The sequence below is a fragment of the Zootoca vivipara genome, chromosome 7, assembly GCF_963506605.1.
Source record: "Zootoca vivipara chromosome 7, rZooViv1.1, whole genome shotgun sequence".
In the NCBI taxonomy this organism is placed as follows: Eukaryota; Metazoa; Chordata; class Lepidosauria; order Squamata; family Lacertidae; genus Zootoca; species Zootoca vivipara.
In genome coordinates this window covers 56,216,783-56,242,017 of record NC_083282.1, presented here as the reverse complement: position 1 = coordinate 56,242,017, position 25,235 = coordinate 56,216,783, and the positions used below count along the sequence as shown (strand labels likewise).

General features: G+C 48.6%; 2 protein-coding genes across 7 annotated transcripts in view; both read left to right on the top strand.

Annotated features, from left to right (window-relative positions):
* ELK4 (ETS transcription factor ELK4) overlaps positions 1-25,235 on the top strand; it is a 52,559-nt gene that overhangs the window by 10,945 nt on the left and 16,379 nt on the right. For 3 of the 6 annotated variants that reach the window (XM_060277104.1, XM_060277103.1, XM_060277108.1), the window contains 3 exons: positions 18,410-18,625; positions 21,180-22,067; positions 23,209-23,325. In XM_060277104.1, coding sequence (XP_060133087.1) covers positions 18,410-18,625; positions 21,180-22,067; positions 23,209-23,325 — 1,221 coding nt within the window. Of the gene's footprint in view, positions 1-13,089; positions 13,377-14,136; positions 14,279-18,409; positions 18,626-21,179; positions 22,068-23,208; positions 23,326-25,235 lie in introns of those variants that run through there. The other 3 variants (XM_060277105.1, XM_060277106.1, XM_060277107.1) reach the window with 3 other exon arrangements.
* LOC132592443 (uncharacterized protein K02A2.6-like) lies at positions 5,862-13,015 on the top strand. The gene has a single exon (XM_060277102.1). The coding sequence runs from the start codon at positions 5,958-5,960 to the stop codon at positions 9,651-9,653; it is 3,696 nt and encodes a 1,231-aa protein (XP_060133085.1). The 5' UTR covers positions 5,862-5,957; the 3' UTR covers positions 9,654-13,015.

The following is a 25,235-nucleotide window of genomic DNA, read 5'->3' as shown; positions in this document are numbered from 1 at the left end:
CTTCTAGAGCGGCTTGCAAAGGTCCGTGTTAAGACAGACCCTACCCACAAGCTTTAAAAGACAAAACACAGAAAGAAAAGGGATTGGGCGAGAAGAGGCGGGGGTGGGGGTGGGATGGGACGATTTCAGGCTCTATTTCCTAGTTAAAGATTTCTAATCATTCTTAGTCATGAGCTTTTTCTCACAATCTGAAGTTGCAGGGGTTATTTTCTGCCCATAAGTCTTTCTGAGATTAGAAAAAGAGACAAAGTTATTCCCTTACATTTTCCTACTCAATGGCACCACTTTGGTTCAATCAAGGCCCCTTGACAATTAAAAAAAGAGGAAAATATCATGTCCAGGGTTGTTTCTAATGTGTCACTCTGAGTAGATTGTCAGTGAGATCATGTCTGGTCTGTTCCTGAATTATTATGTAACATTGGACAAGTTGTGCTTCCTTCTTCGTCTTTGTTTTCCTCACTCCAAACAGAGAGACAGTATTTCACAGAAGCTTGATGACTTTGTTAATATTTGTCAAGGTCTTTGAGTTCCTTTGTTGGAAGGCACTCCTTGAACTTTTTTTAAGGCTTACTGCTATCGTCAAAGGCTGATTTTGTTCTATATCATGTCGGCCTTGGTTCATACATGAAAAGAAACGAAGGAACCAATAAAGGGTGGGAAGGAGATAGACAGACAGACAGACAGAATGCCAGTGGTACACAAGAATAAAGGGTCAAGAATGGGCCATTAAACCTCTATCTTTCTGCACCTTTGAGAGGTTTATATTTTATTTATTATTACCTTTATATCCCAACAAGGAGCTCAAGGTGACATACATAGTTCTCCCTGACCCCTTCATGTCCTCAAAGCAACCCTGTGAGTTTGGTTAGGCTGAGGGACTGTGGTTGGCTTTATGACTGAGTGGGAATTTGAACCCTGGGCTCTCAAGTCCTAGTCATCTCACTCTACTACATTATCGTTTTCACCAGAGATGGTGAATCTGTGACCCCTCACAAGCTGTTGGGACTCTAGCTCCCATCAACCTTGATCATTGGCCATGCTGGCTGGGGCTGCTGGGAGTGGAAGACCAACAACATTTGAAGGACCAACAGGTTTTGCCATCCCTGCCCTGTGTGAGCCCAAGAGTGGTTCATGACCTATGGTCCCAGTGCACCAGAGATCATCTCTTATAGTTTGCCTTGGCTGGGTGCGAAGCCACTGGGTGAGAACAACCTCCTTGGTTCATGCAACTATGCAGTAAATATCTCTTCTTCTGTCTGGTAGGTTTTCCCGCTCGGATGAGCTCTCTCGCCACAAGCGCTCCCATTCTGGACTCAAGCCTTACCAGTGCCAAGTGTGTGAGAAGAAATTTGCCCGCAGTGACCACTTATCCAAACACATGAAGATCCACAAAGGGTCATTCAGTTTGGGAATCCGGACAGCTCAGGGTTGTGGTCATAGCTGACTCTGCTTTTGCTGCCTTGCCAAGAAAATAATTCCTGCCCAAGTGAGATGACAAATGCAAATATAAAAGACGGCTTTGTTTGGAAGGGAGGGAAGGAACTGACTTGTGTAAAGTCTATTGGGAAGACCAAAGCCTACTTCCACCTGAACATACCTTTCAATCAGGGCCTGCCTCCAAACAGGTCTCTGATACTTGTGAACTCTTGTAAAACTTGTAATTAAGTTTGTGGGAAATATGTGACAATAAAGGATGTTGGAGTGGGCAGGGTCAGATTCACTGTTTAGATCTGAACTTTAGAATATGGACTGTTTAAGCCAAGGATGGAAGAACCTTTGGGCCTCTAGATTGTGTTGGGCTACAGCTTCCATTATTTCTGACCATTGGACATGTTCGGTGAGATTGATGGGAGGTGGAGTTCAACAACATCTGGAAGGCCACAGGTTCTCCATCTGTGGTTTAGGCATTTCTAATTTCCTGTGGTGTACACATAGAACAGCATTTGAATGGGAGGGTGTGTGTTCTTTTGCATTTCTTTCTGAGTTAGCATCCTGCTTGATCACTCAGCCACTGATTCTGAAACTATAACCAATGCAATGAAATTACAAGTGAAATATTCACTAAAATCGCAAAGTTCAGAGCTTGAATATCAGTACCAGGAAGTCCTATTTTCCCAAGTCTTTATTTTCAGACTATACCGCTCTAAAGCCATATTTTGACACTCCAAATTGGTTTAATGGCATTCAGTGTAATTTGTGTGGTGCATAATGGTTTGTATTTAGGAAAATGAATTGCATTGTGAATTATTGTGAGTTGTTATTCTATAGCCCCAATTTAAATGTTTATTCTGTGAGCTGTACACTGCTTGTGCCTGAGAATGGGACTTGGGGCCCAAGACCTAACCTGTATACATGTTAATCCACGGTGGGAAATGTAATCGGATTTGCCTCTGAAATAAGGCAAACAAGTGAGTCTGCCCCAGACTGTAAAGCAGAAATGAGGAACCTCCAGATTACTGGACTACAGCTCCCATTATCCCTAGCCATTAGTCATGCTAGCTGGGGCTGATGGGAGCTGAAGTGTAATAAAAGCCAGAGGGCAACAGATTCCCCATCCTTGCTAGTTTTGTGGTACAGCCTTAAGTATTGCACACATTGCCTAGGGTTACAATTCTATGCCACTTTGTTGAAAGTGAGCCCCACTGAATAGTACAATGGACTTGCTTCTGAGAAGACACTTATAGCATTGCACTGTAAATGCCTCACATGCCTTTCATTTGAACTTATTTTGATCATTGTTAATCCACCAGAGCTGTCATTATGGTTTGTTTTGCTTTTATTATTCAGGTTGCTTAACTTACCTTGTATCCATGGAATTCAGGGCTGGTTAGAGAGAGAGAGTGATCGATGGAAGTCCCAACACAGTCAGTCTCATGACTGGGTGGGGATTTAACACAGGCCTACCACGGCGTTTCCGTGTGCTGCTCTGGTTCGCCAGAAGCGGCTTAGTTATGCTGGCCACATGACCCGGAAGCTGTACGCCGACTCCCTTGGGCAGTAAAGTGAGATGAGCGCCTCAACCCCAGAGTCATCCGCAACTGGACTTAACGGCATAGCTGCCAAGTCCGGGTCGTAAAGATCCGGGATCGGCAGCGCGCGCATGACCGGAAGTTGCGTGACGCAACTTCCGGTGGCGCTTCGCCCTTCTATGGGCATCAGAAAATGGCGGCGCCAGCGCCGGAAGTCGCTTCCGCGCATGACCGGAAGCACGTAAAAGCGACTTCCGGCGCCGGCGCCGCCATTTTCTGATGCCCATAGAAGGGCAAAGCGGCACCAGAAAAATGGCCGCCGGGCAGAAGCCAATTTAAGGGACAATACCGGGATTTTTCACCAAACGGGAGACCGCCGGGAAACGGTAAGAAAAAAGGGGTTTTCCCGGCGGATACGGGATACTTGGCAGCTATGCTTAACGGTTAGGGGTCCCTTTATCTTTACCAGGTCCCCTGTGGTAGCCATTATGACAACTTCCACCTGATGATTTGTTTCTTTAGTTAAAACGATGAAGAGTTGTGCAGCACCTTAAAGCAGGAGTGGGGAAGCTGTGGTGCTCCACTTGCTGGGCTCCCAACTCTCATCAGTCCCAGCCAGGATACTCAGTGGCCAGGGGTGGTAACTGCTAGCCATGATGGGTGCATTCTACCCCCACTGTTGGACTCAGTATTACCTATGAATGCCAGCTGCTGGGAATCACAAGGTGGAGGGTTGCTGTTGTGTACGGGCCATGCTTGTGAGAACTGTGAGAACTGGATGCTGGACTAGACGGACCTTTGGACTGACCCAGCAGCACTTTTCTTATGTCGTTGTTATGCATAAGGTTGCAGGTTCAATCCCTGGCATCTCCTGGTAGGGGTGGAGACCCCAGAGAACCACTGCCACAGATAGTGTAGACATTTCTGAGCTAAGTGGACTCATAGCCTCACTCTGTATAAAACAGCTTCCAATGCTCATGTGTCTTGGACCTATGTGGCAAGATGCCTCGGGAGGCAAGCGTACAAGTTTTGTTATGTGTCTCCACCCTGTTTTGATGCAACGGTTCTTGCCAGAAGTTGAGAACAATAGTTTACCAAGTGCAAGTCTTGGAGCCTGCTCTCAAACATGTTTACTTGGAAGAGTTTTGATTCTGAGATACATATGTTGAACGTGCTTCTTGTTGTTGCCTGCCTTGGTTATTCAACCCTCCTTCCCCTGCGGGCACCTTCTTTTTTCCAGTCTGTGCCAGCCTGAGTGACTCACACACCACCTCCTTCTCTTTTCCTTGCTCCAGCTTCCTATACATAAAAATAACTTTCATTTCTCCAGCTTCATTATCTCACATTACCTTCTTTGGATCTGTACACCCTATACCTTGAAAGCACATTCAAAGCACATTCTTTCCCTCAAAAAAATAAAAATAAAATAAACATAGGCACTGTAGTTTAAGGGTTGCTGGGAATTCTAACTCTGAGAGAAGTCAACTACAGTGCCCAGAATTCTTTGAGGGAGAGAATGTGTTTTAAATGTGCTTTCAAAGTAGAGCATGCACTAAGGTTCAGGCTCTGAACTGGGCTCTAAATGAACATCTAAATAAGCTCCGTCACCATTATTCATCCCACAGAATGAGCTTTTGTTGGCAATATTGACTAGTCTAAAAGGGTGTTTGAAAAGCACCTCCTATGGGAAACTGTGCTATGACAATTCTAGCTATTTAAAGCCCCGAAAAAGAACTTGTGCTCACAGGTGCAGAAATCCAGGACTCATGCCCAGCCATGCAGACAGATATATTTGCATATGTCACAGTAAAGAAAAACAAGCTGAATCGGTCATCAAAGCTTACAGAGTTACTTGTCAACCGCTGCATTCCCTCTCAGAAAGGAAAATGAGTTTGGGCAATCTGTGTGATTCTTCCCCGCCCCCACTTTTCTTAGTTTTCATATAAATAAGATGGATGGCTGTTTGACTACCTGATCTCTTTTTAGGCATCCATCAGTTATCCTGTGATAAAAGCAAGGTGCTGGCATAGTGTGCTATTATCTTCACAGGAATACAGCCCATTGCGGGGGGGGGAGGTTCCTGGACCCTGATTTAAAGGGATTAAGAACTGTTATGTACTGAGCTGAATCCTAGAACAATAGGATTCAGAATCAGCGGGAGCTACCCAATCCAACTCCAGGTGGAAGTGAATCCGCAACCTGATTGGCCTGCTGGAGCAGCCAATCAGGCGGCTGGCAGAAGTGAATCTGCTACCTGATTGGCCTGTAGGAGCAGCCAATCAGGCTGCAGGCAAAAGTCAATCCACAATATAATTGGCCCACAGGTGTAGCCCTGAAGTAGCCAATCACGCAAGGCCCATTGTGTAAATAATGTATATAAGCAGATGGTTTTGGGAAAAGAGCCATTCGTCTTCTCTTCTCCTCCTTGATGACTATGAGCTGAATAAAGAGCATGAAATTCACTCTTGACTCCGAGTATATTTCACTGGCGACGAGGATGGGATCCTGCTGAGCTGACCGCCACCACGCACTGCACCGCAGCACCGCCACCTGCTGCACCGCTGCATCGCACCGTGCATCCAGGCTTCAGCTCCAGGACCCAAGGAACCCAGAATGGCAACCGACAGCAGCTTCTCACCATTCAAACCAGCATCAGGAGACTGGGAAGGGTACGCCGCCCGTTTCAACTTCCTCCTGCAAGCGAAAGAAGTCACCAACGATGCCATGAAGAGGGCGACATTCTTCAGCGTCTGTGGAGAGGAGACGTTTGAAATCGCCCGGGCTCTCCTTGCACCTAGAGATGTCGCTACCGTCTCTTACAAAACAATAATGGAACGGCTGAAGGAGCACTTCTCACCACAGCCCTCGGTGGTAGCTTGCCGAAATGCCTTCTACGCAAAACGGCAAGCCCCGGGGGAAACCATAACTGGGTTTGTGACCTCCCTCCGCCAAGCCGCCCGGTTATGCAACTTCTCAGAATTGGAGAACATGCTTCGTGACCGCCTCGTCGGTGGCCTGAGGGACGAGATGTTGCAACGACGCCTCTACGCCAAAAAAGACCTCACGTTCCAGATTGCTCTGGAGGAAGCCCTGGCAACCGAAGCCGCCGAGAGGTCAACGCAAGAGGCACGACCGGCTCCGCCATCCCAACCGAGGGTCTACCACGAAGACCTCACCGACGAATCCGAATCTGACAGGGAGGAAGTACACCGAGTACAGCGGCGCACTCAAGCAGCACACACACCACAGCAGCCTCGACGAGAAGGAGGGAACTGTGCAAGCTGCGGGGAGAACCACGAGAGGAGGACCTGTCGTTTCCGCAACGCAGAGTGCAGGCAGTGCAGAAAATTGGGACACATCGCCCGGGTGTGTCGGGCTCGACTCACCCGTCGACAAGCATCAGATGACCGACCCAGGAGCCCCAGGTCACACGGCACCATGCACCAAGGCAACTCGACGGAGATCACGGACTACCAGGTATTCCAGTTGCCCCATCCCAGCACAGAGAAAATTTATATAGAGGTACAGATAGAGGGAGCCCCATGCCGCATGGAGCTGGACACGGGTTCAACTCTATCCATAATCTCGGCCCGAACATTAAGGGAACTGTGCCCTAATGGGGGTCCCAAACTAAGGCCGGCCCCATTCACCCTCCGGGACTTCCAGAAACGTAAGGTCCCTACTATGGGGGTGGGGACCTTCAGGGTGCAATATCGAGGGCGAAAGCAACAATTGGACTTGCTGGTAGTTAAGGGCCCCTACGTTAGCTTACTGGGACTGGCATGGTTTGGACCTCTGGGGCTAGCCGTTACCGGGGTGAACCGCACTAGCTTACAAGTGGACGTGGACGCCATATGCAAAGAGTTTCCAGGGGTTTTCGATGGGGCATTGGGACGATATACAGGACCCCCCATTGCCCTACAGCTAGACCCCGCTGTACGACCCATCAGGCACAAGGCCCGCCGGGTCCCGTTTGCCCTGAAACCCCACATAGACGAGGAATTGGACCGGCTCGTGGAGCAAGGAGTGCTGGAGCCGGTGCCCAACGCCCCCTGGGAAACTCCAATTGTCACACCCGTCAAGCCTAACGGTTCGGTCCGCATCTGTGCAGACTACAAATGCACCATAAACAAGGCTCTCACGGCCCATGCATACCCAGTGCCAGTGGTCAGCCATGTCCTCGCCACCCTGGCTGGGTCAAAAATCTTTGGCAAACTGGACTTGGCCCAAGCGTATCAACAGTTGCCTGTGGACGAAGCCACAGCAGAGGCTCAGACGATTGTGACGCACAGAGGGGCATTCAGAGTAAAGCGGCTGCAATTTGGCGTTAGCGTGGCACCAGGCATATTCCAGAATCTAATGGACTCTCTCCTTAAAGGGATTCCTGGTGTCACCCCCTTCTTCGATGATGTACTGATCGCCGGGCCCACACCAGAGGAATTTGAGGACCGCCTCCGCTCCGTCCTGCACCGTTTCCAGACGGCGGGCCTCAAGGTGAAGCGGGAAAAGTGTTTACTGGGAGTGCCGCAGGTGGACTTTCTGGGATTTAAGGTGGACGCAGAAGGGGTCCATCCAACCGGTGACAAGGTACGGGCCATTTGTGAGGCCCCAGCGCCCAAGAGCAAGCCCGAACTTCAGTCATTCTTGGGACTATTGAACTTTTACCATGCCTTCCTTCCCCATAAGGCAGCGGTAGCGGAGCCCCTACACAGACTCCTAGATAAAAGGGCCCCTTGGGTGTGGGGCCAGCGACAAAGGGCCGCATTCCAGGCAGTCAAGGACTTGCTCGTCTCGAACTCGGTCTTAGCACACTTCGACGAGAGGCTGCCAGTGGTGCTGGCATGCGACGCCTCTCCCTATGGCATCGGCGCTGTCCTGGGACACCAACTCCCGGATGGAAGAGAGGTGCCGGTGGCATACTTCTCCCAGACGCTTGCTGCAGCCGAACGAAACTACTCACAGATTGACAAGGAGGGTCTGGCAATCGTGAAGGGCGTAAAAAAATTCCATGATTTCTTGTACGGGCGGCCCTTTACCATAGTGACTGACCACAAGCCGTTGCTTGGCCTGTTTGCCCCTGAGAAGCAGACCCCCCAAGTGTTGTCTCCACGTGTCCTCAGGTGGTCAATTTTCCTTGCCGGCTACCAGTATGCACTAATCCACCGCCCTGGGAAGGCGATGGGCCACGCAGACGCCCTCAGCAGGCTACCACTACCAGAAACAGGCCCCGACCCAGCGCCTGCGCAAGAGGTTATGACCCTGGAGCTGCTTCCCGACCGACCCATTCAGGCACAAGAAGTTGCGCACCATTCCACAAAAGATAGGGTCATCTCCCGGGTCCTGGACTGGGTGTGGCGAGGATGGCCCAGCAGCAGCCCCGGGCCAGAATTCGCTGGCTACACAAACCGCAAACATGAACTGTCGGCCCACAAGGGGTGCCTGTTATGGGGAAGCAGGGTTGTTGTTCCCCAGCCCCTCCGCAAAAGGGTCCTCACAGCCCTACACGAGACACACCCAGGGGTAGTGAGGATGAAGGCCCTTGCCAGGAGTTATGTGTGGTGGCCGGGGATTGACAGAGAGATAGAGGCCTGGGTCCAACACTGCCAGACCTGCCAAGAATCCCGCCCGGATCCCCCAAGGGCCCCAGTCCAGCCCTGGGAGTCCGCCCGACATCCATGGTCACGCTTGCACGTGGACTTCGCTGGCCCCTTCCAGGGAAAAACATTCTTCATAGTGGTGGATTCCTACACCAAATGGCTGGAGGTCGCACTGGTACCATCCACTTCTACGGCGGCAGCCATCCGGGTACTACGTAAGCTGTTTGCGACCCACGGGCTCCCTGACACCCTCGTCTCGGACAATGGAACCGCATTCACGTCAGAGGAGTTCCAGACCTTCACAGCGCAGAACGCCATCCGCCACATCCGCTCAGCACCATTCCACCCTGCCACCAATGGCCAAGCGGAGCGCATGGTGCGGACCACCAAGGACAGCCTCCGCCGCATGACACAAGGGGACTGGGAATACCGCCTTGCCGCATTTCTTCTAGCACAGCACAGCACCCCAAGCACAACGACGGGCCGGAGCCCAGCTGAATTACTAATGGGCCGGCGCCTTGCAACTAGACTGGACCGACTTCACCCCGACAGAGCTCAGGATGAGGTAGTGGTGGGGAAAGGCAGGAACTCCCGGACATTTGTGGCCCAGGACCCAGTGTATGCAAAGAATTTTGGGGCAGGCCCAGCATGGGTACCCGCCACAGTCACCAAGGTGACCGGTCCCGTGTCGTACGAGGTACTAACGGAAGGGGGGCAATGTTGGCGCCGCCACTGCGACCAGATACGGCGACGATTCCCAGGAGGAACCCGGGAGGAGAGCGGGACAGAGGGGTCCCAAGGGGACAGCAGGGCAGTGAGGCCTGTAGAGCGAGAGGGGTGGGCAGAGGAAGCAGAAGCAGTAGGCACAGAGGGGCGCCCCGAGGCTGGAAGGACACCGGAACCAGAGCTACAACCTAGTGGTTCAGTGGCACCAGACCAGACAGCCCCGGCACAGCCAGCAGCCTCGGAACACGAGCCAGAACCAGAACCCCTGACCAAGGAACACCCCAGGCCACAACGCACACGGAGGCGGCCAGCAGACCTTGGGGACTACGAATGCAACTTCCCGGGCAGGACTGGAACTTAGAGGGGAGGGGTGTTATGTACTGAGCTGAATCCTAGAACAATAGGATTCAGAATCAGCGGGAGCTACCCAATCCAACTCCAGGTGGAAGTGAATCCGCAACCTGATTGGCCTGCTGGAGCAGCCAATCAGGCGGCTGGCAGAAGTGAATCTGCTACCTGATTGGCCTGTAGGAGCAGCCAATCAGGCTGCAGGCAAAAGTCAATCCACAATATAATTGGCCCACAGGTGTAGCCCTGAAGTAGCCAATCACGCAAGGCCCATTGTGTAAATAATGTATATAAGCAGATGGTTTTGGGAAAAGAGCCATTCGTCTTCTCTTCTCCTCCTTGATGACTATGAGCTGAATAAAGAGCATGAAATTCACTCTTGACTCCGAGTATATTTCAAGAACAGTGATAAAACTGGCATGATGACCTTTTTTTGGCACTGGCAGGAGTGAATTCTTACTTTCTCAAAGAAGCCTGCAAGTTGGGCTTCAATGAAAGGAATGCCTGGCTGACAGCAATAGTTTTTCAAGCAAGGACAAGGGATGTAGTGCACTTAGGCGATGCTTGGCTATCTGTGTCAGACTTGTCAAGGCTGGAATTCTTGAGGTCTGTTTTAATTGCCTGGTTTATTTTATATTTGCATTAATACATGTTGGATAGGGAGGACAGAGTATGGCTTCTCACAGTAGCTGCAGCCTGCTCCTTTGTGTGAGACGTCTTGCACTCGGACTGCTACATGAGGCATGAGAGTTCTGTGACTGTATTTATGCACGTGCTGGAGGAGGCGGCAATACAAAAACCTAACGCTCTGTGGTTTCCAGCTAACTACAATAAAGTATGGGTCAGCTATATGGAATTTTGTCCCACATAATTACTTGGAACTCACATGTCACAATTTTCCTCATAACCTCCACCATTTCATAGGGGAAAATAGGCCTAGACCTGTGAAGATGTCTTTGGGTGGGCCCAAGGGTGTGACTTGGCATATAAAGGCAGCTCAGGAAGGTGTGGCACTGCAAATGTACCATAGGCAGAATACAAGGCAAGCGAGGCACATAATACCCATATGCACTGTACTGTTGACTGTTTAGAACATGGGTAGGCAAACGAAGGTCAGCAGTCCGGATCAGGCCCAATTGCCTTCTGGATCCAGCCCACAGACGGTCCAGGAATCACTGTGTGGATCACCAGCACGCACATACCGGTACTTTCCCTCTTTCTTACATGGCGCCACCGGCGCCTCCCCCCCCCCTGGCTTCTCCCCGCCCTGCCTAGAGGAGGAAGAGGGCTGGGCTTTGTTGGTGCCAGCAGCAGCAGCTCTCGAGTGGCCGCCATTTTAAGCAGCCCCTCTCCGGAGCCCTTTCGCGCACTGTTCATCATCCCTCTGCTGCCGCCAGCCCCTGGCACTCACAAGACATAGATAAACAGCCATCAGGGCTCGTAGCGGTCTTGCATCACCCCCCCCCAATATAGTCCGGCCCCCCACAAGGTCCCATTTTATATGCAGGATTGTACTTGAGTGTTTATTTAGCCTGCTTCACTGAATGACATGGGGCTACTTGGTTATCTGCGTGGTTTGATTAGACCGTTTCCAGTCAGCGAAGCCAAAGCTAAATAAATAAACCCTTAAGCACAGCTTAAGTGATATTAGTTGGAACTGTGTTAAAATCCCTATTCTGCTATGAACCTAACTGATTGTGGGTCACTCACTTTCTCTTCCTGTACACTTGCCTCCTAGGGTTGTTGTGAGGATCTAATGGATAAAATCACCATGCCTAGCACCCTCAATTCCTTGGAAGAAGGGTAGAATGCAAACATAGCAACATATAATTCAGGCTCTTTATGTGCTTGCACACTGGTGTTTGTAGCAGTAAAGTGTGAAGAAGGCAAGCTTGTAAATGCACAATTGGCATGTACCAGGAGTCTAACCACAATTTTAACTTCCAGAGCATTCCCACTGCACATATGCCAACACTGTGTGCCTTTCCTTTATAGTTTATGGTCTTTACTGCAACAAAAACTGGCACTCAGTGGCAGTTGCTCTAGCGTGCGAAGCATGAAACAGCTCCAACAGCATGTAGCCTCATCTGAATTGTGTCTCATCTGACTTCATCTAGATTGCACCTAGTGGTTAAAGTACTAAGCGGCTTTTCATGGCTGCATCTTGTTCTTTTTATCTTTATTGTGAGCAGGATTACCAAATCATTGTGAAACAAGTTACTCTTTGCCTACTTTGTGCAATCTCTGTAAACTCCTAGAATTTTCACTTTAGCTACTTGATAATTGGGCTGACATTATGGACACTTGTGCTATAATCCAGTATAGCAGAATCAATCTTTACCTTTTTGGTTTTACAGCAAGACATCCAATGTTCTCCCTCTACTCATCCTACCGCTGCCTTTGAGGAAGGCACATCACCATTTGTAAACCAACGAAATAAATTGAGAAAAATAAATCGAAAAACACCACAGGTTTCAGTGTTTTATTGGCAAAGTGTCCACAGGGCAGCTTTTACTGTGGCAGGTGGGGGGGGGGCAAAAGTTTGTTCAGAACATGAATTTTAATTTTGAAAGAGTATATCCACCCATGCTCCTTTGCCTCTGAATCCTTGCCTTTTTCCCTATTGAAAGTTATCTCCTGCTTGTTCTCTAACATCAGACAACTGGCAGAAAACCACCTCTCCTCTTAAATCATTACATATCCATCCTACAATCACATCCTCTGGCTTAGAAACCACTGGCCTCCATCCGGGATGCCAACTTAAATAAAATATTTAAGACACCATTTGAATGGAATGCCCAACAACTTGGGAGGGGAGGCGGGCTGGCCCCTCAAATATTTTATTGGAGTGTGCGTGCAAAGGGACCTCGGCCCCCAGGAGCTGGCTCCTATGCTTCGTATGGGTTTTGGTCTGGGTCTTTCGCTTTAAAGCTCTGCAAAATGATCATAGCATTAAACGTGAATGAAAGCAAACTAGTTACAGGTAGGTAGCCGTGTTGGTCTGACACAGTCAAAAAAAAAAAATCCTTCCAGTAGCACTAGACGTAAGGGTCTGGTGACTTCTGTTTCAGTGTATCTGAAGAAGTGTGCATGCACACGAAAGTCCATACCTATGACAAACTTAGTTGGTCTCTAAGGTGCTACTGAAAGGATTTTTTTATTTTAATTTTAAAAGCAAACTAAACAGATTACCCACAAGAAAGTGGGCGTGCCTCCACGGGCGCCCTGGCCACTTGCTTCGAGTCCATGCAATAAATATTACAAAATGACAAAACCCCGCGTTCGACACAAGCATACACTCCTCTCTCTCTGGCCTGTAGAGGCAGCCAGCAACCACTTATTAGACGGGAGAAAACTCCAATCCCCACAGTGCCCTGCGGGAGTGAGGCGGGCCGAGCGTTTTCATTGGTCCACCCTCTAACTGCGCCGCCTTACGATTGGCTTCGCTCGCAAGTTTCCATTCCTCCCTTTCCCGGGAGGGTGGAGGGGCGGAAGTGGCGGGTACGGCGGCCGTAAAGAGACCGCGGAGTCCGCCTGCTACGGAGTAAAGCTGCTGCCCCGTCAGCCCCCTTTCGCGACGCGGCTCGCTGCTTCCGTGTCGGCCGCGAAGGGATGGGGACTCGGACTCGGAGTCTCCGCGGGGACTCCCGGCCATGAAAGGCAGGGACTCGGCAGGGAGCTTAGCACCTGCCGCCGCACGGGGACCGCTTGGCGCGGGCGGGCGGGCTCCGCCTAGGTGAGTGCCGGGCCGGACCGCCGTCCCTCCCCGGGCCCCGTCGCCACACCCCCGCACCCGGCCAGGATCGCCCTGGAAGACGCTCAGCCCGCGGGGTGGCCTCTGGTTCCCTAGGTGGGACGGACGGCTGCGTCCTCGAAGGACGGCAGAAGTGCTCTCTGCCCATGCTCAGGGGAACCGCCTTGCCTTGTTATTAATCCAGGGGCTAAACTAGGGTTTTCGTACAAGATTAAGCTCGGCCCCCCATCGCCTGCCCCTGTGGTTCCATGTGGGGCTGCTAACCAGTTTCCCCTGTTCTCTGTTGCAGCTGCTTTATGGGTTTCTTCCCATTCCTTCTCTCAACCCTACTCAGAAACTTGGCTGTGTTGTACCCACTGGCTTCTGTAATTAGTAAAATCAAATTGGTCAGCATTTGCTGCCAGTTACATTAGTTCCACTTGCTGGTGCATAGGCTTCTCTACAGCATGTTATCTCGCTGGCTTCTGGCTTCTTTCAAGCAGCCCTGCCCAAACTACAGCCATTTTTTATTTTTTTACAGGTGAGGGAAGGAGGGAATGTGTGTGAGAGTTCTGGCTAAGCAATAATTCAGAAATGCCTTCCTGGCCCAAGCAGCTGAAATCTGTCTGCTGGACTACACTGGCAGAAGCCTATTAGTTGTTCTTCATAACTGATGTTTATATATTGTCCTGCATCCCTTGGGGCTTAACTACAGACCCAGCCTATGGAATTTAATCTCAGTTTTGTCTTCTGGTTTCTGCAGAAATCTTAAGATGTGGTTCCTCAAATATGTTGTTATCTCCCCAGCTGCCTTGCTCTTCAGAATCTTTCATCATGGTTTTCCTGGAGTTCATGTCCCCCCATTTTGTGTTGTCTGTCTCTTCTGGTTTCTAGCACTTATGACAGTAAGTTTCTCGTTACCCGAGGCTGTATTTGCATGAATGTGAGTAAACTGTGTTGGGTATTTCTGCAGGGTTTATTCAGGAGGACACGGCTTCTATACTAGTTGTGTGTGTCATAACAGGATGTCATGCACAGCTATCCCAGAGTTATGCCCTTCCTAAAATACACTCTGTAACTTACAGTTTGGGAGTGGAAAGAACAAGCCCTTCTCTTGTAATGCTCATGTGAACAAACACCTCTTTAAAGAAGAGTCCGTGCTCAGTTTAGCTTCTCTTTTTGCATGTTACAAGAGGTTGTGACTTTAAAAATAATTTGTTAGTTGAAATTCCTAATGCGAATATGATCTGGACCTGTATCAGGGTGGCTAACCTGTGGCTCATCAGAAGCTGTTGGACTCCAATCAGCTCCAGCGTGTGTGGCCAGTGGTCACAAATGATGTGAGATGTAGGCCAAATACAGGTTAATCACCCCTGCAGAGCCTGCCTTTATACAAGATCACATTGATTGGCAAAACAATCTGAACTGTGGCCTGGCAGTTGCACAGTGTGGCAGAAACGCCTCTGCATCTATAGCCCTGTCACTCATACCAGCTCCCCCCCCCTTACACAACTTGCTTACTTTTTTTCTGCCTCATTCAGATTTTCAGAATCTCTTAGCATTTTCTCACATTCTTGTTCCCTTTAAGTTTACTTTAATCCAGTGTTTCTCAACCAGTGTGCCTCCAGATGTTTTGGGACTACAACTCCCATCATCCCTAGCTAGCAAGACCAGTGGTCAGGAATGATGGGAGTTGTAGTCCCAAAACATCTGGAGGCACACTGGTTGAGAAACACTGCTTTAATCTACTCCTGCAGCAACTGATCTGCTTCTGTTCTAAGGGAGTCCTATCTTTCCTTAAGTATCCCCGTTTGCTTCGTTGCATGTGAACCTCATCCATTGTCACCCTCTTCTTATTGCCATTGTGGCAAAATACCCCTTGCTCCACTTTGCTTGCTTCAGGGACACGGGTGGCGCTGTGGTCTAAACCATTGAGCCTTGGGCTTGCCGATCAGAAGGTCAGCGGTTCAAATCTCTGCGATGGGGTGAGCTCCCGTTGCTTGGTCCCAGCTCCTGCCAACCTAGCAGTTTGAAAGCATGTCAAAGTGCAAGTAGATAAATAGGTACCGCTCCAGTGGGAAGGTAAACGGCGTTTCCGTGCGCTGCTCTGGTTCGCCATAAGCGGCTTAGTCGTGCTGGCCACATGACCTGGAAGCTGTCTGCGGACAAACGCTGGTTCCCTCGGCCAGTAAAGTGAGATGAGCGCCGCAACCCCAGAGTCGTCTTAACGATCAGGGGTCCCTTTACCTTTACCTTTTACCTTTACCCCTTGCTCCACTTTGCTTGCTTCATACCTGGCTGCCCAGTTTTGTGTTGTGTTTGGTTTGCTGCTGCTAACCTCGCCAAGAGATGGGACAGCAGTTGTGGGCAGGAACTGGAACAGGGAGACATAGCGGGATGTTTTTGTGGTTGGTAGGAGCAAACTAGAAAAATAAACAAATGTATATTTTTGAAAACTCTTAAACAGGCAGAGGGGTTCATGTTTGCAAACTGCTGCAAACACTTGGATTTGCTTATTATGGGGATCCTTCTGCCTCTCTTCTTTTGGAAAAAGTTGCGAAAAGTATGTTAAGAACCCTTTTCATTGAGTGCGTTAAGATCCCTGTAGAAATGCTTCTGAAAGCAATCTGTGAGATGGGATGCTCTGTCAGTGTATGAGTTATTTGTATGAAAATCGCTGGGCTTCATTTTTGTGGTGTGAAGTCTGGTGTGGGTGTGCGTGTGTGCATATACAAGCCAGGAACTTGGAAAATGAAAGCAACTGCTAAAAGCATTGAAATCTTGCAGTTCCGTTCAGGACTTTGATCTCTGGAAGGCTATGGTAGCTATTTGTAATCAGCTCTGCAAGCCTACCCTTTCTCCTGTGAACTTTGATTTCCTCCCCGGAAATACTTACTGAGATCACAGCATTTTCTTAAAATGAAAATGTAAGCTACAATAAGGATGCATTCATAAATATTTTCCCCTATAATAACAAAGCAAATGGCTCTGTGCCAAAAAAAGATGGCATTGAAATGGGGCCACCCAGGGAGAATTGTTTTGGCATATTCAAGAACAGAGCCATCAAAAGGGGGGGGGGGTACAGGAGCTACTGCTGTATTTGTCCCCAGCAGGGGACCTAGACTCCTAACCTTGTAGAATGAAAGTCATGAAGCAAAATGTGCAGGCACCATTTGAAGTAAGTCCATGCTGACATCCTTTTGGCACCAGGTGTTGAATGAAAATGTCAACGTAATGTGGGGTGGAATTCAACGTAGCTCTGACTGGGGTATGCTTGCATAATACAACCTCCATGCCCCCCAAACCCTCCAGAGCTGGTGGGGTGTGTGTGAGGGGAGGAAAGTTTAGTTCCATGAGCAGACCTTGTTCCGTGGCACATGCAACAACTTAGTTGAATTTATGCTTCTGTTTTCAAATGTAAATCACCTGGAGACCTTTTAAGTAACAAGCAACTAATAGGTCTAGTAAATAAGAATATCTTTGCAGCTGTGCTGGAGTAGAATCAGAGTTGTTGAAGTATAAAAAGGAAGGTGTTCTAGTGCACAAAGCTCCCACTCATCCCTGTAGTGAGGAGGCACGTGTATTTTTGTCCTAGCTATAGGATAGTGGCATAACTATAGGTTGTTGTTTTTACCTATAAGACATCATTATTTCCTAGCAAAATGCTTGAACGGTAAGCAGTTCCTTAGAAAGGTGGCTTCTATACTGAAAGGTAAACACCAAATCTTAGTTTCTTAGCTGGATTAGTGCAAAGTGACAGAGTTGATCCTTTGCATGTAAAACTGGGTTTTCCTCAGTTATCTTACCTGGTTGTGTCTTGAGGCAGATAATCCTGTTGGTTCTAGTCAGATGTGGAGTTGGGGGGGGGGGTTGTGATCTGCTCCTTCTGAATATCCAGCAAGACAGATTAAAAGACTCAGCACAGGCCTGTTCTTTTAACAGTATAGTCTGCTAGTCTTGCATATCAGTGTGGTGTGTGTCTTGAGTTCTTTAAACGAGTCCTTCCCTTGGCAAGGTCCCATTAAAAACAGACGGAATGACAGACTCTACCTAAACGGGGAGCAGGGAGAAGTACCTGCCCCAAGGCAAAATTTAATTAGGAATGCTTAACCCTGTTTTGTCATGATAAATTGTCCTACAAATCCTTTTATAGAGCCAACTACATTCCGCCATCTCCTACACAGAATTATTTCTTACTTTTTGTGCTGATTCAGTAATATGTACATGCTACCGAAGTTATTCTGGGTATCGATTTGCACCCTGCAACTGGCAGTTTGTATATCTCAGCAGTTAGTTTAGTGAAAGGACCTTGAGGAGAGTGGTGGGCCAAGACTTCAGCTCCATTCTCATAGTGACCTGATAATTCCTGCTGCTACAGCTTCTGTTGTGTCTACATCTCCCTTTGGCCTGTGTGAGAGGAAAAGATACCACCCATTAGACTGGACTTTTACACATGGTTTGCCAAAAAATGTAAATTGTAATTGTGGCTGTTTTGCTTTGTGTGTGTTATTTGTGCTATTTTTGTTTTGAACGTTCGGCAAAGAGTCTGATCTGGCTGCTGCATTGGCACAGTTTCTGATGAGCAAAGCTATCAGAAAGCAAAGACCTATGGAGGGACTTTTAATAGATAAATGTAATTAGTTAGTGTGGCTTTCCAAATTGTTTTGATTTAACTAAATGAGACTCTAAATCAAGCATCCCCAAACTGCGGCCCTCCAGATTTTTGGCCTACAACTCCCATGATTCCTAGCTAACAGGACCAGTGGTCGGGGAAGATGGGAACTGTAGTCCAAAACATCTGGAGGGCCGAAGTTTGGGGGTGCCTGCTCTAAATAGTCCCAGTGTAGAGAATGTGGCTCTCCAAAACCTTTGTCTTTTGTTTCTGTTGGTAACTCGTGTTTCTCCTCTGGCAGTACTTATTATTGCAAACATACCATTTATTTTAGGAGAGATGTGCATGTGTCCCCCCCCCCAAAAAAAGCATTGCGCATGACCCCTGTGAGAATCTTCTCAGCTTCTCTTCTTCTGCATTTCAGCTCACTGTTATGGACAGTGCGATCACCTTGTGGCAGTTCCTTTTACAACTCCTCCAGGAGCCTCGGAGCAAGGATATCATCTGCTGGACCTCCAATGACGGAGAGTTCAAGCTGCTGCAGGCGGAAGAGGTGGCCCGCCTCTGGGGGATCCGTAAAAACAAGCCCAGTATGAACTACGACAAACTCAGTCGTGCTCTCAGATATTACTATGTGAAGGTAACTCCAGCACTTGGTTTGCATCAGATGTGTAACCCTCTTTTGCTTCTGCCTCAGCCTAATGAGCGTTTCTGTTTTCCAAGGGTAATGCAATGCTATACAAGCTTGGGTATCATGAGAGCTGTTTCCTGTGGCTGAGATTTTAGATTTTCAGGCCCTGAACTACTTCTATGGAGTTATTAAGTGTTTTAACTGTCTTTGACGTTTAAGCGAGGCTTTCCAAGAAAATCACCTGTCAGGTTGCCAAAAATGAGTACAGTACAAATTTTGGGGAAATGAAAGCCTTAAAAACACAAAGTAATTACAACTTGCTATACTCCTGTGATGCTATTTTGTATTTGGCACTGTCCTAAAATATTTTGTTTTAAATCTGAATTCAAGTAGACTTACATCTCTCCCACCCTTTTACTTCACATATATCTGCATTGCCTTTTCCATATTAGTAAACAACATAGGAAGCTACCCCACCTCCTGTGCAAATGCATTGCTGTCCCCTCAGAAGGAGCCTATTCAGTGCTCAGGGGCGGAGCTAGGGGGCGTAAGGGACGGGCTGCCCCCGGTACCACCCTGGAGGGGGTGACACTTGGGGCCGCACCCCCGTCCCCTCGCCTTCATCCGGCAGCGTCGGAAAAAGAAAAAATACCAAAGAAAGCTGCAGGGAGGCGCGCCGGTCGAGCGAGATTTTGGGCGCGGCTGCATGCTGGAGGTGGGGGGGGGGTCACACTCGGGGCTGCGCCCCCCAATCGGCGCCTCAAAAGCCGAGCCCAAAATCTTGCCTAGCCGGCGCGCCTGCGGCTTTCTTTTGTATTTTTTCTTCTTCCGACGCTGCCGGGCTGTGAAGCAACCAACAAACAGAGCCTAGCATCGCCCCTCCCAGGGGCAAGGTAAGGCTCCGTTGGCTGCTTCACATGCCATTCAACAGAGTGGCTGCGTCGGCCGGCACCTTTTGGTTCTTCCTACTCAGCTAGAGCAGCGAGGGGCGGGCCAGGGAGGGGCTCTCTGGCTCGCCCCTTGGCGCTCCGCCTGAGCAGGAGGAAGCAAAAGCGCTATGGAGCCGTTTGCTGCCGCCGCCGCTTCTCCAGCACCCGGATCCCAATGCTAGAGCAGCGGTGGCGGTGGCAAACCCCTCCATTGCGCTTTTGTTTCCTCCTGCTCAGGCGGAGGCTGCCGCCGCTCCAACGCCCGGATCCCGATGCTAGAGCACCGGCGCCGGCAACCCGCTCTCTGGCCCGCCCCTCGCTGCTCCGCCTGAGCAGGAGGAAGCAAAAGCGCTACGGAGCGGTTTGCTGCTGCCGCTGCTGCTCTTTCATCAGGATCCAGGCGCTGGAGCGGCGGCGGCAAACCGTTCTGTAGCGCTTTTGCTTCCTCCTGCTCAGGCGGAGCAGCGAGGAGGAAAAGTGCTACGGAGCGGTTTGCCGCCGCCGCACCGCCACTCTAGGATCGGGATCCGAGGATCCTTGCGCTGGAGGGGCGGCAAACCACTCTGTAGAGCATGCGTCATGACGTAGCGATGTTACGTCATGATGCATGCGTCAAGACTGAGTAGGTTTCCGCCCCGGGTGACAGAGAGGCTCGGTATGCCGCTGTCAGTGCTACCCAAGAACAAGGAAGAGGGATACTTTCATGATCTTATTTTGCAAACTGTCCTTGTGCAGGTGCATGGGATAAGAAAATAAATGTTCTGGAGGTAATGTGGCCTGCTGATTAGAACTTAAAGTTGAGATAACACTGGCTTGCACATTAAGCTTACAATACTAATTTGGCTGAAGTATTCAGTACTTCAGTAAGTACTGAAGAAAATAAGTGTTGCTGAATACGGCTTAGAGGCATTGAAGTGGCTGCAGTTCATGTTCTGCTGAATGTCAGCTGCTTATTTCACATCAGCTACATAAAAGTTACATAAATCTTCTCTCATTTGAATACTTGACCTTGGTGCTGTAACACAGTGCACCCACAGATGCAAGCACAGTGCCTATCTTCAGTATTTGGGCTTATGCTTCATTGCCTTTTAACTCGAGGCCATAGAATGTGTAGGTAATAGACTGAGTCTGGGCCCATTATGTGTGGCATAAGTTCAGGGCTATTATTATTTAATGCACATTGCGGATGGGCTTCTTAGTGTGTGGGTGGCCAGACAGGAGAGAAGTGGCAAAACTTTCCATGATCAGTGAATGTTCTGGATTCAGCCGATGCTGTAGCCTTGTTGAAGCTAACTGTGGGTGTGACCTGATTACTGCAGGGATGAACAGTACCCAGGACTCCCCCTCCCACCTCCTTAAGCCACTCTGAGTTTCTAAATGAAAGGGAGGGATATAAATGTAGGCAGAACCCAGGGTGAGCTTAGTTTCCATTAAAATCAATGGGGCTTGGTCGTTGATGATTAAATGTTAGCAACTTAGCCTGGATCCAACACATAATAACTATGTAACTAGGCTTGCCCTCAAATGTAAGTAATTTTCTTATTGAAGTGGGGCGTCCTTGGGTTGAGCCGCCAAAGCCAGAATTCAAATGAGAGGAGTGCCTGATGTCTTCTTATTGTTTGATGTTTCCACAGAACATCATCAAAAAAGTGAATGGCCAGAAGTTTGTTTACAAGTTTGTGTCTTACCCAGAGATTTTGAATATGGACCCCTTAGCAGTGGGCAGGATTGAGGGTGATGTCGAGTCTCAGACGGGCTTGTTAGACGTCAGCAATGCTGCAAAGGACGTGGAGAATTGTGGGAAAGAGAAGCCTCAGCCCTGTGCAAAGACCTCCAGCCGCAATGATTATATCCACTCAGGCCTATATTCTTCATTCACTTTGAACTCCCTGAACTCTTCCTCTTGTGTAAAACTCTTTAAGCCAATCAAAATGGAGAACCCGACTGAGAAACCGGTGGAGAAAAAAGGTCCCCAGGATCCGACACCGTCGGTCATAAAATTTGTGACCGTATCCTCCAAAAAGCCTCCGATCTCTCCCCTCGCCTCTGCTGCTCAGCCGCCCTCTACTCCGTCAGCTGCCTCCACTCTCCCTTCTGGCTCAGATGAGAGTCTCCAGGCTTTGGAGTCCCTGGTAACACCGAGAGCGGCTCCTACTGAGACGTCTACATCCTTGCCGAGCTTGACCACCAATTTCACCCCTGCGCCTCCTGCAGCCTCCGTTTCTCCTCTCCAGGTTCCTCCCAAGTCTCCTTTGTCACCTTTAAGTTCTGATCTGGCTGTAGACACAGATCCTGAGCCTGTGTCGTGCCAGCAGCTGGAACATTCTCAGAACCAAGCCTTGGAGTTCAAAGAGCAGGGTTGCTCCATGCTAGAAAAGGAGTTTCGTCATAGCCGAACTAGAAAGCCTAAAGGGCTGGAAATTGCTCCCACTCTGGTCATTACTGGCAGTGACCCAAGTCCGCTGGGGATACTAAGCCCTTCCCTCCCTACTGCTTCTCTTACACCAGCATTTTTTTCACAGGTAATCCTGTCTTCCGTTACTTCTAAACCAAATCCTGTATGTGTACAGGAAGCATGGCAGAGAGATGACCTCTTCAGAAGAGGTGTGCTGACTTTTCTAAAGGTTATGAGTGAGCAGACAGGGATTTTTCGAAGCTGGGTGGAAATCTAACCTGTTGCCTGTGATCAGGTACATAGCCAACCAGACCGAGGTGTTTTTAGTGTAATATGCACTGATCTTTACATGATGGAGGTAGAGCATAGAGTCAGTTCAGAATGCCTCAAGTTTCTGGAACTTTTTGGCAAGGGTGGTATGCAGGGCCAGCCCTACGGCAAGGCTGGGTGGTGCCAGGCCGCCAGGGGGGTGCCATGCTGCTGTGTTTATGGCAGCCACGCTGCGCGCCACGCCCACCAGACAGCCACGCTGCAAAGCGTGGGGGGGCGCGCCGGAAGGATCTTCACACCATGGCGCCAGATATGCTTAAGACGGCCCTGGTGGTATGAAAACTTCCTAAGCTGATTTTTCATGTTTGGCTACACGAAAAGCCAATGCAAATGTAATGCTCTTTTTGCAGTGTGTCTGTGCTAGCTTACTTTCAAAGAGAGAAAGTATACAGCAAGGTTTAGGGGTATTTTTTTTAAAAAAAATACTTCTGTCTGGGCTTTGTGAGTACAGCATGAACAAAGCTTAGATGTCAGAAATTAGTTCAGGTCACTGTTAAAAGTGGCCATCTTTGCTTGAAAATGTTCTATCTAGCTCATGTTCAATTGTAGATTTGCACACATTCACCAAAAGCTATTAAGCTTAAGTATTGACTTTCCAAACTTGATCACCTGCTATTTTGGATGTCTGGTGCCATCGACTAATGCTGAAACAACTGCCTTGGCTTCCTTAGAGTGTGGTGCTGATAATGCCAAGGTTTCAAGTTCGATTCCCATACATTGCACATTCCTGCATTTCAGGGGGTTGGAATAGATGATATTCAGGATCCCTTCCAACTCTACAATGCGATGATTCTAAGCCCAGGTAACCTCGGTGGCTTGGAAGTGTTAAATGCTTGCTAGATATATTGCTGGTAATGGAAGTTCAGGTGTTAAATGGTTTCTTATGTTAAGTTCATATATTAAACCAGTGTTGTGACATTGTTTTGTATGTCTCACAGACGCCTATTTTGCTGACCCCAAGCCCCTTGCTCTCCAGTATCCATTTCTGGAGCACTCTCAGTCCAGTTGCCCCTCTCAGCCCAGCAAGATTGCAAGGTGCTAACAGCCTTTTCCAGGTAAGTTCCGTGGATGACTTCAGAGTGCCGCACATGCTGTGTACCCAGGGGCGGGGCAAGTGTCCCAGGGGGGTGGGGCGGCGATGTCACCCCCCCCTCAGGGATGACACCCGGGGCGGCCTGCACCCACCACACACCTCTTACTCCACCAGTGGATGACTTATGTAAAAGAACCAACGGGATTTGCAAAAATAGAAATATCTCCTCTTATAGGTTCATTTAGAAGTTCATCTCAATTCAGATGGTTCTCCATTTGAGAAACAAGCCATGAGTTCCTGCGTTCCCTCCTCTTCTGCACAGTTTCACTTTCACTTTTCAGCTTACTGGTGACTTTAGACGCGGTGACAGTGAATCAGAAAACTGTGGTTAACACTTGCCCTGCAAACCAGAATTTTAAAAAAGCATGCTTTTCCAATTCTGACTTGGAGGGCGAGTGCTAACAATAGTCCTTGTAATCCAGACTTTGTAGTACCCTTAGTTCTGGAGGCCTTCCAGTTTAAGCACAATGGACCGGAAAATGTTCTTTTAATGTGTTCTTTTTAGCTTTGTTCTTTTAATGGAAAATACTTAATGAAACATGGAACATGAGCACAGTGGAAACCTTGTGCTAATCCCGCAGAAGAAGCATAGTTTTGTCATTGGGATAATCCAATGGTAAAATGAGCAAATAATTGTTCGCTTTGAGTGCCACACCCGATTCCAGGTGATTTACTGATTGAATAGGAACACATCGAGTATGTTTGTTATGTTGTGTAAGAGTACATTTTTTAATGTTGTGAACGGCCCTGTGATCTTTGGATGAAGGGTGGTGTACAATTTTTCACTATTATTCAAGCCTTTCAGAAAAATTAAGGTACAGCTTGTATCTTTTATTTGTGTGACGCGATGTGTACATTAAAATGGCGTAAGTAAATTACTCAATTCTTGTACAGTATATGGATGCTGAGATGAAAGAACCAAGGTTGTGATATGCAGGTTCAGGTATGCGTATGATTTTATATATATATATATATAAGAGAGAGAGAATACTCAATGTCAACTACAGCAAACTTTGAAGCTTGAAGTGGCATTTATATATTATGCTGACAGGTACTGGCATAATATATTATGTGCTGGCAGGAACTAAGAACAGCTGTCCAAAGCTGCTTTTTAAAAAGGTTTTCCAGTTGATCTGTTGATGGGCAGAATAAAAAGTAATAATCTCACAAGCAGTAAAAGATTCAACCCAGGATAGCCTTTTATCTCAGTCATGTACTGTTAGTAAAAATGGCCCAGTTAAAACGCCCTCTTGTGGCAAGCTGTTGTAGTACCAGGTTAGAAAAACGGAGGCATTTGTCGCCACGTCATCTCTGGTGGCTTTGCTCTCCTAGTTCATTTCTGTAAGATCATTTTACAGTGTGAGTAGTGAGCTGAAAAGGCAAGTATGAACAGACTTGAGCTTCTTAGAAATGGTAATGTTAAATTGTTAATTATTCAGCTGAAATGAATAGTCTCAACACATCAGCTATCAGTGGAAAAGATAACAACAACAACAACAACAACAACAACAATTTATTATTTATACCCCGCCCATCTGGCTGGGCCTCCCCAGCCACTCTGGGTGGCTTCCAACAGAAATACTACAATACAATAATTTATTAAACGTTAAAAGCCTCCCTAAACAGGGCTGCCTTCAGATGTCCTCTAAAAGTCTGGTAGTTTTTTCTCTCTTTGACATCTGATGGGAGGGCGTTCCACAGGGCGGGTGCCACTACCGAGAAGGCCCTCTGCTTGGTTCCCTGTAACTTGGCTTCTCGCAGCGAGGGAACCGCCAGAAGGCCCTCGGCACTGGACCTCAGTGTCCGGGCAGAAGGATGGAGGTGGAGACACTCCTTCAGGTATACTGGACCGAGGCCGTTTAGGGCTTTAAA